The sequence below is a fragment of the Bos mutus genome, chromosome 7, assembly GCF_027580195.1.
Source record: "Bos mutus isolate GX-2022 chromosome 7, NWIPB_WYAK_1.1, whole genome shotgun sequence".
NCBI lineage: Eukaryota > Metazoa > Chordata > Mammalia > Artiodactyla > Bovidae > Bos > Bos mutus.
In genome coordinates, this window is record NC_091623.1 from 45,603,938 (window position 1) to 45,616,811 (window position 12,874).

General features: G+C 59.9%; 1 protein-coding gene across 4 annotated transcripts; it reads right to left on the reverse strand.

The window, feature by feature from the left end:
- Nucleotides 1-338: 338 nt before the first annotated feature.
- On the reverse strand, nucleotides 339-11,226 carry ANO8 (anoctamin 8). Of its 4 annotated transcripts, XM_070373273.1 has the most exons (19): nucleotides 10,899-11,225; nucleotides 10,025-10,135; nucleotides 9,788-9,920; nucleotides 9,467-9,605; nucleotides 9,290-9,386; nucleotides 8,539-8,655; nucleotides 8,323-8,450; nucleotides 8,064-8,225; nucleotides 7,438-7,590; nucleotides 7,207-7,333; nucleotides 7,028-7,083; nucleotides 6,692-6,766; nucleotides 6,362-6,493; nucleotides 5,146-5,964; nucleotides 4,500-4,691; nucleotides 4,262-4,393; nucleotides 4,068-4,178; nucleotides 1,865-2,534; nucleotides 339-1,031 (listed from the first exon to the last, which is right to left on the reverse strand). In XM_070373273.1, the coding sequence occupies exons 1-19, from the start codon at nucleotides 11,002-11,004 to the stop codon at nucleotides 652-654; spliced, it is 3,840 nt and encodes a 1,279-aa protein (XP_070229374.1). In that variant the 5' UTR covers nucleotides 11,005-11,225; the 3' UTR covers nucleotides 339-651. The 4 variants fall into 4 exon arrangements, with proteins under 4 accessions (XP_070229374.1, XP_070229375.1, XP_070229376.1 ...); XM_070373274.1 differs by lacking the exon at nucleotides 10,025-10,135 and having other exon boundaries at nucleotides 9,788-9,998; nucleotides 10,899-11,226; XM_070373275.1 differs by lacking the exon at nucleotides 6,362-6,493 and having other exon boundaries at nucleotides 10,899-11,224.
- Between the last annotated feature and the right edge of the window lie 1,648 nt (nucleotides 11,227-12,874).

Below are 12,874 nucleotides of genomic sequence, written 5' to 3' on the forward strand. Positions count from 1 at the left end.
ATCTGCCAGAAAGGGTGGCCTTGTACGACTGAGGCTGGCTCAGGACCCACACCTACGGCCTGACCTGCTGATTCCTGTCAGCACTTTTTGAGATTTCTTCCTTTGTCTAGGAGGCTGAAGATGGGGCCTGAGGCTCTGCAGCTTCTCCCAGGGGGACCCCTAGGCCTGGATTTCTGGAGTTTTCCATACGTTTGGCCTGGAGACCCAGTTCTTAGGCATTCCCCAAGGGTCTCAGGACAGAAGGGGAACCCACTCTGGGCCTACCAGTCCCCCAAAGAGCTGGCCCCAACCTTGTCATAAGGCCCCGGAAGTCCCCTTTCAGCAGCTCCGCCTTTGGGCACTGTTGAAATATACTTTTTATTGCATTTCTGCCGTTTTACAAAAATATGACAAAATAAATTAAAAACAAATAAATAATCGCCTATTCTGGGTGTGTTTTCTGTTGTTTTTGGGGGGTTTCTTTTTGTTTCCCCCTATCCTGGTCGAAAAGAAAACGGCAGATAGAGGGGCCCCAGGCCCCCGGCCCTGCCCCAGGAGGGGGCAGCCAATACTGGGGTACATCGGGCCCGGCCCAAGTGTTTTCTGGGTGGCGGCCGCCGCCCCGTCTGTGATTGATATTGCATATGAAAACAGGAAGGCAGGCGGGCGGAGCTAATGCCAGCCGCTGGGCCAGCACACGGCCTGAGGACTGGGACTGGAGCTGGGGCTGGGCGAGGGCGCGGGGGGCTGGGGGGGCACGGAGGTGGGAGGCGGCAGCGGCGGCGGGAGGCTGTAGAAGCTGGCATCCCCCGGCAGGGGCTGGGGGACAGGCGGGGGCCCGGCGAGAGCGCAGGGCGGGCAGTCAGTGGCAGCAGGGGCCTGGCGGGGAGCGGCGCCCTCGCCCCCGCAGCCCCACGGCCCATCCCACTGCCAGCAGCCCGCGGGGGGCGTCGGGGGCCGAGGCATTGGTGTTGGCGGCGGTGGCGGCAGCGCAGGGCTCCGGCTGCGGCGGGTGCGGAGGGCCGGGGCGCCAACGGGGGCCAGCGCTGTCCCTGCGGAGGCGAGAGGGGCCGTTCCGGGGAGATGCCGTCCCCGGCGCTGGGGACCCTGCCCGCGCTCCCTCTGGGCTTTCAGGCACATGGAGGGCCTTATTGCTTCTGATCAGTGACAAGGGGTGGGCTTCTTCGGATGCATCCCCGGCCTCTGGGCACTGGGCCCCTCCCCTTCACGGAGAGAGGGAAGTCTGAGGAAGTCCCGCTGACTTCCGACCTAAGTCCCTGGTGCTACAGCTGCCACCTCTTGGGCTCCCTGGGATGGGTCGCTGGACCCCGGGCATGAATGAGGTGGGAGGGGGGGCAGTGAGGCCTGTGACTCTGCTCCGCGGACACAGGGCTGCAGCCCTGAACTCCCCTAGTGGGCAGCCTGAGCCCCACCTCCAAGGAAGGCCTCCAGGAACAGCTTGGGCTGCAGGACGGGGGCTTGCATAGAGGCCTGGGGGTTCCGGTCCCCCAGAGTGAGCTGGGTGTGGGGTCTCATGGGGGCAGGAAAGGCTAGGCCAGGTGGTGAAGGGGGCTCCCTCATCTCTCCTGGCACCAGAGCATGGCAGGCGGGCACCCTGGGAAGGGATCTGGGGGACAAGGGACTTTGGCATCCCTCCCCCGGGGATGAGGAGGGTCAGGCACAGGGCTCCAGGCTCTCAAGGACCCGGAAAGACTGAGTAGGCTTTGATCAACAGGCTCCATGTACCACACACCCAGGTCCCCAACTGGTACTAGGAGACCGAGCCTCCCCTGTCCGCTTCAGCCCCTCTGCCCACGCCTGGACACCCCACCCCTACCCCCAAAGCCCAGCCCAGAGTCCCCACCCCCGAGTTAAAGCTTGTGACCTGAGCTTTCCTCTTCGGGCCGGGGTGTGTCCGGCTCCTCAGCTGCAGCCTCGTCCGCCAGCCCACTCCGCTGGGCTCGGCAACCGCCACCGCCGAGGGTCCCATCCTGCCGGGCCTGCCCGCCCGCCCCGTTGGACCCGGCCTCCGCCCGGGCCCCACCGAAGGGGAAAAGTTTGCCGGCGTGGAAGGCCTTGGGTGGAGAGTGGCTACGCTCTGGGTCCCGCCGGGTCTCAGGTGACTTGAGGAATTTGAAGCTAAGGAAGGCTGGCAGGCGGGTGTCGCTGCCAGTGGGCGACTGGGCAGGGGTTGGCCGGGTGGTGAGGTTGGCCCCTGTGCCGGCCGGCGAGGAGGACGAGGCCCCAGACGACAGGAACTTGCCCTGCAGCGGGATGATCTGCTTCAGCTTCATGACGTTGTTAGGTGCCAGCAGGGACCCCGGGCGCTTGGGTCGCTCCGGCCCGTGGCCACCTGCCCCACTGCCCTTGGCCTTGGCCGAGGTTTTCTCCGGGGCAGCAGGGTCCAACCCAGAGCCCTCAGCTCGCGCCTCCTCTCTGCCACTGGCGTCGCGCTCCCTCCGGGCATGGTGCTCGGCGTGGCGCTGCCGTTCCTCCTCCTCCCGCCTACGCCGCTGCTGCTGCTGGTAGCGGTGCTGGGCCTGGCGCTCGTGTCTCTGAGGGCAGAATGGAGCCATTACGGGCACTGGGAGGAGTGAGTGTGTGAGCAGCTGCCCACCCAGGCCCAGGCCCACGCTAGGGCTCTCCTGCAGAAGTGGGGAGAGATCCACACACTTCTTGGGTTCCAGCTGCATCCCTGGACCCACCCCAGGGCTCTCAGAGAACTGAGAAGAGAGCAAGCATTTACTGGCCACCAATTCTGTCCCCGGTCTCATGCCAGACGCTGTCTTAGAAATTGGGAGAGTTAAAACAAATATTGGGCCTCAGCAGTTCCCTGCTTTCTGGAGAACTGGGGAGAGACAGAGCTGTGACTGTCCAGTGGCCAGTAGCCACACACGGCATTGTTAATTAAAAAAAAAAAATTATTATTTTTGGGCCCCGCCACATGACTTGCAGGTATCTCAGTTCTCAGACCAGAGACTGAACCTGGGCCATGGCAGTGAATCCTAATCGCTAGACCAGCAGGGGACTCCCATGGTTTTGTCACTTTAAATAACTGAAATAAGGTAATTCCCTGGCAGTCCAGTGGTTAGGATTCTGTGCTCTCACCGCAGAGGGCCCAGCTTTGATGCCTGGTTGGGGAACTAAGATCCCATAAGCCACGAAGCATAGCCAATAAACAAACAACCAGGTAACTGAAGTAAAAGCTCGGTTTCTCAGTAGCACCAGGTCCCATTGCAAGCGCTCATTGGTCATCTGTAGTAACCGGCTACATGGGCAACCCAGAAGAGAACATTTCCATCACTATTTTTGGGGCTTTCCAGGTGGCGCAGCAGTAAACAATCTGCCTGTCAATGCAGGAGACTTCTCATAAGAGACTTGGGTTCGATCCCTGGGTTGGGAAGATCCCCTGGAGAAGGGAATGGCTACCCACTCTAGTATTCTTGCCTGGAGAATTCAATGAACAGAGGAGCTTTGTGGGCCCCAGCCCATGGTGTCACAAAGAGTTGGACACTGAGCAGCTGAGCACACACACATGGGGGGCTCCACTGGCTGGTGGCGATGAGCTCCCTGGCCCGCTCTGCAGCTTTCTGGGGAACGTGGCACAGGCTGGGCTTCTAGAAAGCATCGGCTGTGTCCCTGACCCCACACAGAACAATGCCCGGCACGCTGGCAGATGACAGTTCCTAAGTGCTGGCCTGGTGCGGGATGCCACCAGGACCCCAGAAGGGACCAGGTCCTTTTGAAATGCTAATTATTACCCTAGGCTTCCCTGGTGACTCAGATGGTGAAGAATCCGCCTGCAATGTAGGAGACCTGGGTTTGATCCCTGGGTCGGGAAGATCCCCTGGAGGAGGGCATGGCAACCCACTCCAGTATTCTTGCCTGGAGAATCTCATGGACAGAGGAGCCTGGTGGGCTACAGTCCATGGGGTCACCAAGAATCGGATACGACTAAGCAACAAACACTAACTGCACATCTACCCTCCTAAGGATGTGACTGCCCAGCCAGGTGACGCGTAGAGGCGACGCGGGGAGAAGCCCCTCGGAGCAGAGATGTAAAGCATGCCGGGCCCTGGCCCACGTACCTTGAAGGCCTCCCGGCGCTGGTACTCCAGCTTGGCCATCTCCTCGGCCACCCAGCCCGGGATGTCGGGGATGGCCACATGGATGAGGTACTTGAGGAGCAGAGCGAAGTGCTGAGGCGACAGAGGAGGAGGCTGCAGGCACGGGGACACCCCCCAACCACCGCCTGGGTCCCCCACCCGGCCACCGGTCCCACCTCGAGCACCACCACGGACACGATGGCTGCCTCGGGACTGAGCCAAGGGAAGAGGCGCTGCAGCTGCCCACACTGGCCAATTAGATAGCAATTGACCACGATTGCCAGGACGCCCATGACCTCCATCACCTTCTGCGGGGGTAGGGGGGACAAGGGGCTCAGGTGGGGTCTAGCCAGCCCCCCCAGCACCCGCTCCACCTCTGGGCATCCTGGCTCAGAGCCCTTGGCCCTTCCCCACCTGCCACTGGCCAATGCTTTCCACCCGCTGCCCAAAGGGCCGCTGCAGCCCCGTGCACAGCTTGAGGGCGTCACTGCGGATCTCGATGAGGTTGTTGATGAGGGCACAGAGGGCAGCCAGGGGGAAGGCAGACGAGAAAAGCACGACATAGCCAAACTGCACGAACATCTCCTGGTAGTCCTGGAATGTGTCCTGTGGGCAGGCACGCAGTGGGTGGGCCTAGGCTCTCCCCCAACTCAGGACACCTCTTCCCTCAGCCCACCTTCCTCTCATCAAGCCCGCCTCCCTCAGATTATCCTTCATGGACCCAAGCTCAGCAAGGTTAGCAAGTTTCTGACCACATAAGGGTGAGCCGCTCAGTTGTGTCCAACTCTTTGCAGTCCCATGGACTGTAGCCATGGGATTCCCTAGGCAAGAAGACTGGAGTGGGTTGCCATGCCCTCCTCCAGGGGATCTTCCTGATCCAGGGATTGAACCCGTCTCCTGCATCGCAGGCAGATTTTTTACCGTCTGAGCCACCAGGAAGGCCCTGATCACATAAAGGGGCCCATCATTCCTTCCTGTCGCTCCCACCCCACCTCCACCGTCAGACCGTGTGCACAGCCCGGCCGACGGCCCTGCCCCCACCCTCAGGTGCCCTCCTCACCTCGTATTTCTTCATGCAGCTCTCGAGCTCCGCCTGGGTGAGCTGAGATGAGTGTTCCTCCTCGGGTGGGTCGATCCAAGACGACCGGTTCTGCCGCCGCTGCTTCCGGGCTGAGTCGCCTGAGCCCGGCTCTGGATCCGGGCCCCCATCCGGCCCCTGGTCTCGGCCCTCGCCTCCAGCCCGGCGGAGCAGGACAGCCGGGGGAGTCTCCCGTTCGGGGCTGCTGGGAGCCCCCTCAGCCTCATCGTCCTCCTCGGCCAGTGTGAACACGCCCGGTTCCAGCCCCTTCTCCACCATGGTGGGGCTCCCCTCCTCCAGGAGGGCCTCCTGGCTTGGGCCCGGCCGACGCCGCCCAGCCCCCCGCTCGGCAAAGCTGACCTTCTTCAGTCGGAGCCCGCAGTCCAGGAGGCCGCCCTCCTCGCCTTCCTCGTCCTCATCCTCCTCCTCTTCGTCCTCCTCCTCCTCCTCTTCATCCTCCTCCTCTCTGCCCCCCCGGGGCCCGTCCCCCACCTCTCCTCCTTCCCCCGCCGGCCGCCGCTCCACCGCGGCCTCCTCTTCCTCCTCAGGTGCCCCGCAGCCCCCGCTGAGACACCTGCGGCCCCCACCACTGCTGCTGCCACCACCACCCTCTTCAGCCGGGGGTTCGAGGTGGCGGCGTGCGGGGCGCCGGAGGCTCAGAAGGCCAAGCAGGGCACGGGCCAGCTCCCAGGCCGCCCGCAGGCCAAGCTCTCCTCGGCCCAGCCGCCGATACAGGTGGGGCTGCAGAACCTCTCGAACATTCTGGAGGAACTGGCGGGTGATCAGCAGTGTGGCCAGCATCTGAGGGTAGGAAGGGGGTGGAGAGCGGCCTCGTGGGGGGCGGGCGGGGCCCTGGGCACTGGGACAGGCTGTGGGCACCCACCATCCCAAAGCACACATCCAGCCACAGCCTGAGCCCAGTCTGGATGTCCCCGGGCACAGAGGCAACCCCAAGCCACAGCTGGGCGGGCCACAGCGCTTCTAGCTGATCACCTGGGAAGGCCATGGCTTCCCATCATGCCACACCTCCCGGATCTCGGCTGGTGCCCAGGGCCTCCAGGGGCTCTTGACACCTGCACGCAGTCAGTGGAGCCCCATCCCTTCAGAGCATGCACCCTCGGCTAGGCGTGAGGCCCCCGGCACAGCCACACTGACCACCCTGGCAAGGCCCCGAGGGCTCGCCACCACCTGCCCGTACTTTGGCCCAGGCCTCAAGAAGGAGGCCCTGGAGGGAGAGGAGGAGCAGGCGGAACCGCAGGGCCACGAGCGGGACCAGCACCGCCCAAAGCTGCCGCTCGAGGCTCTGGGACAGGGACAGGACGATCAGGAGCTGTGGAGGGACCGACGGACAGGTGGACAGACAGATGGGGGGGGCATGACAGGCAGAGAGAGAACACACAGACAAATGGACAGAGAGGAGAGAAGGATGGAGGAGGAAGGGAGGGGCTGGAGAGCCCTTGGACCCCTTGGGCCGGTCTGGCCCCACAGCCAGCTGCCGTGGGGGCACTGCTTTAGGCCAGGCTCTCACCTCTTTCAGGCGTTCCATGTCCTTGAGGTAGAAGCCGATGTAGAAGAGGCTCAGGTATGAGTTGACGAACTGGAACTGTGCGAAGCAGGCAGGGGGGTGGTCACCCTGCCATGTCTGTCCCAAGGAACCCCCATGTGTCCCCTGTAGAACCCCTGCCTGGGGACTTCCCTGGTGGTCCAGTAGCTAGGACTTTGTGCTCCCAACGCAGGGGGCCTCAGTTCGATCCCTGGTCAGGGAACTAGATCACATGTGCCACAACTAAGACCCGGTGCAGCCAAATAAATAAATACTTAAAAAAATAAAAGAAGCCCTGCCGGCTTGCTGGCCACCACTCACCAGGACGACCTTGATGATGAGGTGCTTCTCATAGGCACTCTCCAGCCGATAGTTCTCTGGGGGCCAAGGAGACGAGTGAGAGTGTAGCCCAGGCCGTCATGGGCAGCAGGGACCCCAGAAGGCAGTGGGGCCCTTCCTGCTGGGGGCTGAGCAATGGGACCTCTGCTCACAGGGCATACCCATGTCGTTGAGCCAGACAGCCAGCTTCTTATAGCCCTCGGCACTTGCGCTGACCAGCAGGGCCAGCATGACTTTCGGCAGGAAGCGGGCAAGACGGGGCAGCCCCTTCACGCTCAGCACCAGCTCCTGCAGGAACAAAGGGGTTCAGAGGTTACCCCGGTCGCTGGGCTCGGCTCGGGGCCCACCTGAACAGGTTGGGGCCGAGGCCAGGGCTAGGAACTGGAGGTCACCTGGAGCTGGAAGCAGCCGAGCATGAGCAGGAACACGCAGGCTAGGCAGGTGAGGCACAAGGGAAGACTCACGAGCATCTGGAAGAGCAGCCGCTTCCAGGGCGGGTAGTAGAACTCCTCGGCCTGAGTCACGGGGCTGATGCGCCGCACGCCCTGGCAGAGGGTGGGGGCATGGCCCAACACAAGATCAGAGGGGCTGCCTCTGTCCCACACCCTTCCCAACCCTTCAAACTCCATGTCTATGATGCTTTGCTATCATGGTTTGTTGTAGTTCAGTTGCTAAGCCGTGTCTGACTTTGTGACCCCATGGACTGCGGCACGCCAGGCTTCTCAGTCCTTCACCTTCTCCTGGAGTTTGCTCAAACTCATGTCCATAAGGTGATGCCATCCAGCCATCTCATCCTTGCTATCAGGGTGTGTCCACTTAATGCACCCTCCCTAGTCTCTCAAATCCAACTTTCCACACCTCTCCCTTCGGGCATGCAGATCCCTTCACTTGGCAAACCTTCTCAGAAGCTGCAGCCCTACTTCACCTCCCACTTTGTTCTTGTAATGCACTTGCTCAGTATGTTTTCTCTTTTTTACCCCATTCTCGAAGTCCCTAAACTCAGACTGCCCCAACTGACCCTGAACTGGGGTCGTGGCTCCTCCACAGCTTCCCCGGGTGAGTCCAGTGTTCCCCACTTGTAGGCCAGCTCAGCCCCCCTCCGTTTCCACTCCTCCAAGAACAGCGTTGACCAGACCACGTTGAAGAGGGCAAAGACCACGCAGGATACATCCCGGCTTGTCTGAGGGTGACAGAGGAGGGCTGCAGTGTTGGCTGGCCCAGTCCAGGGAGGAAGTTGTCTGAGGTGTTCCACCCCCTGTCCAGTCCACACCCGGCACCTGATCAGCCTCTGTGAATGTGTACAGGACTGAGCCGAAGACCGCTGGGTACACCATTGCCGATGTGTAGAAACCCAGCCAGGCAAAGTACATGGCAATCTTCACACCAAAGTAGTCACAGATCTCATCTGCCGGGGACGAGGAGGGGGCGGTGCCAGTCAGCCCTGCCTGCCTCCTCGGACCCCCACCAACCCCCCACTCCAGCCAGGACCACACCTAGAGGCTGGTTTTCACACACAGCCTGCACCCATGACTTCATGAGACGGTTCAGGATGCGCTGCTCGTGGACTGGGAACACCTGCTGGATGATCCCGCGGGCCGCCAGTTCAGGGACTGTTGGGGAACAAGAATGGGTGACCCCACCCGTCTGCCTGTTCAGTCCTCCTCGGCTGAAACCCAACTTATAACTTTTTGCCTGCTCTTAAACTAGCAAACGCTTTTCCCAGGAGAAGAGTTCTGGGTGAAAGGAACATCATTCCTCAAAATCTGGGAGGTGCAGGGGCAGGTGGGGAAGGGTGCTCGAAACCTGGGAGGTGCGATCCCAGTGGGGAAACCCGTTTTTAAACAGAGCTGCTTGGTTTCAGCTCATTCCTCCAAACGTCTGAAGAATGGTGCAAAGCTGGCATTAGAAGGTTAACTTGCAGCGGCTGGTTTCCTGGGGGATACTGAGGCCCAGAGCTCACCACACAATGTGTGGAGTGCTGTCCATGGTCCTGCCCCAACCTTATCGCAGACCCAGAAAAGGGTTTCTCCTGGACCTGCCTCCAAGGAGACAAGCCCCACCCCTTGCTAAGGCCACACCCTTCAGCTTATTGATTGATCTCCAGGCCCCGCCCCACTCTTCGGGAGACTCTGATTGGTTTCATCTAGGCCCCGCCTTCCTAACCCTCCTACGTTGACAGCAGTCCTCTAAGAGCCCCAGCCAACTCCCCACATATGATTGGAAGCTTGGGACCACCTCACTCACTGATTGGCTGGTCCTCCAGAAAGCGCACATTGTGTAGTGCCTCGCCCTGCTTGGCACGAAGGTTCTGCAGCCAGAAGCGGATGATGCTCTGGCGCTCCTGCAGGGGACAGGGCGTGAGCACAGGGAGCAGCCGCCCACGGGCTAGGAATGTGCGCTGGGGGCCAGAGCCGGCCGCACCTGGGAGGTGAAGAAGCGCAGCTCACTCTCCACATTCTCGTAGATGAAGTCCTCCTCGCAGGAGAAGCCGCGGGTGCCCCCGCCAAACTCGGCCTTCACTGCTTTGCGCAGACCCAGCTCGTCGGCCCCTCTGAGTAGGCTGCGGGAAGGGCAGGGGAGGTGGGATCACGGGGAGACCCTGGCTCACCATCCTGGAACTAGGGATGGTGTACCTGGTGGACGTCTGGGACAAATGCAGGGTGGCTGGACCTCGCAGTTGGCGCTTGGAAGGGCGGGGAGCTGAGTAGCAGGGTCAGCGAGAGGCCAGGGACAGGGACTCGCCTCTCATATGTGGCAGTGACGAAGAAGGCGTACGCGCGTGTGTGGCGGTGGTGGCGGACTTGCACGATGAGCTCGGGGATGCCCACGCGGATGTGGTTCAGCAGCCATAGCAGCGTGTGGTCATCGGTCGTATCTGCCAAGGGGCACAGGGACCAATGGCTCTTGCCAGGAGTGACAGGGGAGCCCGGCTCGGGGGAATTCAGTGTAGGCCCTGGGCGGGTGAGCACAGACAAGTACCTGGGAAGGTCATCAACACGTCACAGTTTTCCGTGGGCACCGTCTTCATCCACGCTTTGTGGGACACCAGATACCGACCTACCTGCAGGAGCCGCTTCCCAAAAAGCTTATCTGGGGAGCAGGCAGCGCAGGCTGGGGTCAGGTCATTCTCAGATGGCCTAGCCTCCAGTCTTAGTCCCTCCAACCCTTGCCTCTGATCACACATTCGCCAGGGCTCCTTGGCACTCAGCTTGGCATTCAAGGCCCTGTGAGCTCTGGTCTTGGCTTGTTTCCTTCCCTCCACGTCCTTGTACCAGCCAGGCCCTTCTCCAGGAATGCCCTTCCCCCAGGTCCTCCCTTACAAATCTTACTCATTCTTGAGGCCCAGCTCCGCCTCCGAAACCACAATCGATGGGGTGCTCACTAACAGCTCTGAGCACCTCAGTACATTATGTCAGCGTCTCCTCATAGCTGGGTGCGGCTCTTACCCCCATTTCACAGGCGAGGAAACTGAGACCCAGAGCATTTAAGTTACCCAAGGTCACAGAGCCCAGCAGGGATTTGAACCCAAGACCGTATGATTCTGTATCCTCTGTGGAGAGGCGCTCTTAAGCGTATCACTGCTCAGCAGCGATCGAGTAGCCCAAGGGGTGACTGGGCTCAGTCCCGCACCGGGGCTCTAGGAGGGGCGTGTCCATATCTTTGCGCTGGGACCCCACACCCGCTGCACCGTTCCAGCCGCGCTCGCCCGGCCGCAGCCGCAGTGCCAGGAAGAGCCGGTGCCTCGACTGGACTCCAGGCCCGGGACGGCTGACTCCAATATCCCTCCCCGTAGACCTGCCGCGAACACCCCAAGCACCTGCAACCCTGTCAGATCCAGGCGCTGCACACGTACCCAGAACTCCGGACGCCGGGGCTGCAGGCTCGCCCTCCGGCGGGGGCCTCTTGCCACGCTCGCCCTCCAGGGACGTGCCCCCAGCGCCGGAGGTGGCTTCCGCCATTGCGAGGGCAGGTCAGGTCAGGGGCTGCGGGCGGCCCAGGCGCCTTGGGGCCGCGGTCTCATGGGGCCGGTGCTGCCACCGAGCGCGCCTGAGGAGGAGACAAAGGCCGCGCCCGCCCGCGCCGGCCGCCGTCCCCGCGTGCCCGAGCGCTGCTTCTCGTCCCCGCCCGCGCGGAACCTCGATTCTCCTTCCCGGCCCCGCGCGCGTCGTTCTCTGGTTCTCGACTCCGCCCGTGATGTTTTCCGAGTTTCGTTCTCGCCCGCCCACCTCGTTCTCTGGTGTTCGTCCCCGCCCGCGCCGAATTTTCATTCTTCTCCCTTTCCCCGCCCGAGTTGGTGCCCGGTCTCGACACCGCCCGCCCTGGGCCTGGATTCTCTGCCTTAAAGCCTTAGTTTCCCCGTCGGTTTGGAATCTGAGATGGTCTTGCGGGTAGGTTGTGTGGGTGGGGTTGGGGGGAGCGGGTGGTGAGCCTGATCGCGGGAGATTCTCGGTAGCAATAACTCCAACCACCACAGGGAGAGTGAGAATAAGTGTATCATGTCTTAGTACATGCTGGATGTGTAACACCATCTTTGTTACCTAGGACACTCTTCAAGCCCTCTTTGTCCAGTGAACTGCTGCACCCTTCAGGATGTAACGTCCTCAGAGAGGACCCGATAGAGTTCCCAAATTTCAGTTCAGTTCAGTCGTGCCGGCTCTGCGACCCCACGGACGCCAGGCCTCTCTGTCAATCACCAACTCCCGGAGTTTATTCAAACTCGTGTCCATTGAGTCGGTGATGCCATCCAACCATTTCATCCTCTGTCATCCCCTTCTCCTCCCACCTTCAATCTTTCCCAGCCTCAGGGTCTTTTCAAATGAGTCAGCTCTTCGAATCAAGTGGCCAAAGTATCAGAGTTTCAGCTTCAACGAATATTCAGGACTGATTTCCTTTAGGATGGACTGGTTGGATCTCCTTGCAGTCCAAGGGACTCTCAAGAGTCTTCAACACCACAGTTCAGAAGCATCAATTCTTTGGCGTTCAGCTTTCTTTATAGTCCAATTCTCACATCCATACATGACTACTGCAAAAAACCATAGCCTTGACTAGATGGACCTTTGTTGACAAAGTAATGTCTCTGTTTTTTAATATGCTGTCTAGGTTGGTCATAACTTTCCTTCCAAGGAGTAAGTGTCTTTTAATTTCATGGCTGCAGTCAACCATCTGCAGTGATTTTGGAGCCCCCCAAAATAAAGTCTGACACTGTTTCCACTGTTTCTCCATCTATTTGCCATGAATTGATGGGACTGGATGCCATGATCTTTGTTTTCTGAATGTTGAGCTTTAAGCCAACTTTTTCACTCTTCTCTTTCACTTTCATCAAGAGGCTCTTTAGTTCTTCACTTTCTGCCATAAGGCTGGTGTCATCTGCATATCTGAGGTTATTCATATTTCTCCTGGCAGTCTTGATTCCAGCTTGTGCTTTATCCAGCCTAGCGTCTCTCATGATGTACTTTGCATATAAGTTAAATAAGCAGGGTGACAATATACAGCCTAGATGTACTCCTTTTCCTATTTGGAACAAGTCTGTGGTTCCATGTCCAGTTCTAACTGTTACTTCCCGACCTGCATATAGATTTCTCAAGAGGCAGGTCAGGTAGTCTGGTATTCCCATCTCTTTCAGAATTTTCCACAGTTTATTGTGATCCACACAGTCAAAGGCTTTGGCATAGTCAACAAAGCAGAAATAGATGTTTTTCTGGAACTCTCTTGCTTTTTCGATGATCCAGCGGATGTTGGCAATTTGATCTCTGGTTCCTCTGCCTTTTCCAAGTTTAGCAAATAAAAATACAGTTCTCCTAGTTAAATGTGAATTTCAGATAAATGAAT

Bases quoted from the DNA above. Each gene is read 5' to 3' on its own strand.
- ANO8 (XM_070373273.1), bottom strand. From the start codon at position 11,004: ATGGCGGAAGCCACCTCCGGCGCTGGGGGCACGTCCCTGGAGGGCGAG. The intron at 10,136-10,898 runs GTACGTGTGCAG...CCTGCTCCCCAG, and splicing joins CCCGGCGTCCGGAGTTCTGG to ATAAGCTTTTTGGGAAGCGG. The intron at 2,535-4,067 runs GTACGTGGGCCA...TTCTGCCCTCAG, and splicing joins AGCGCCGGGAGGCCTTCAAG to AGACACGAGCGCCAGGCCCA.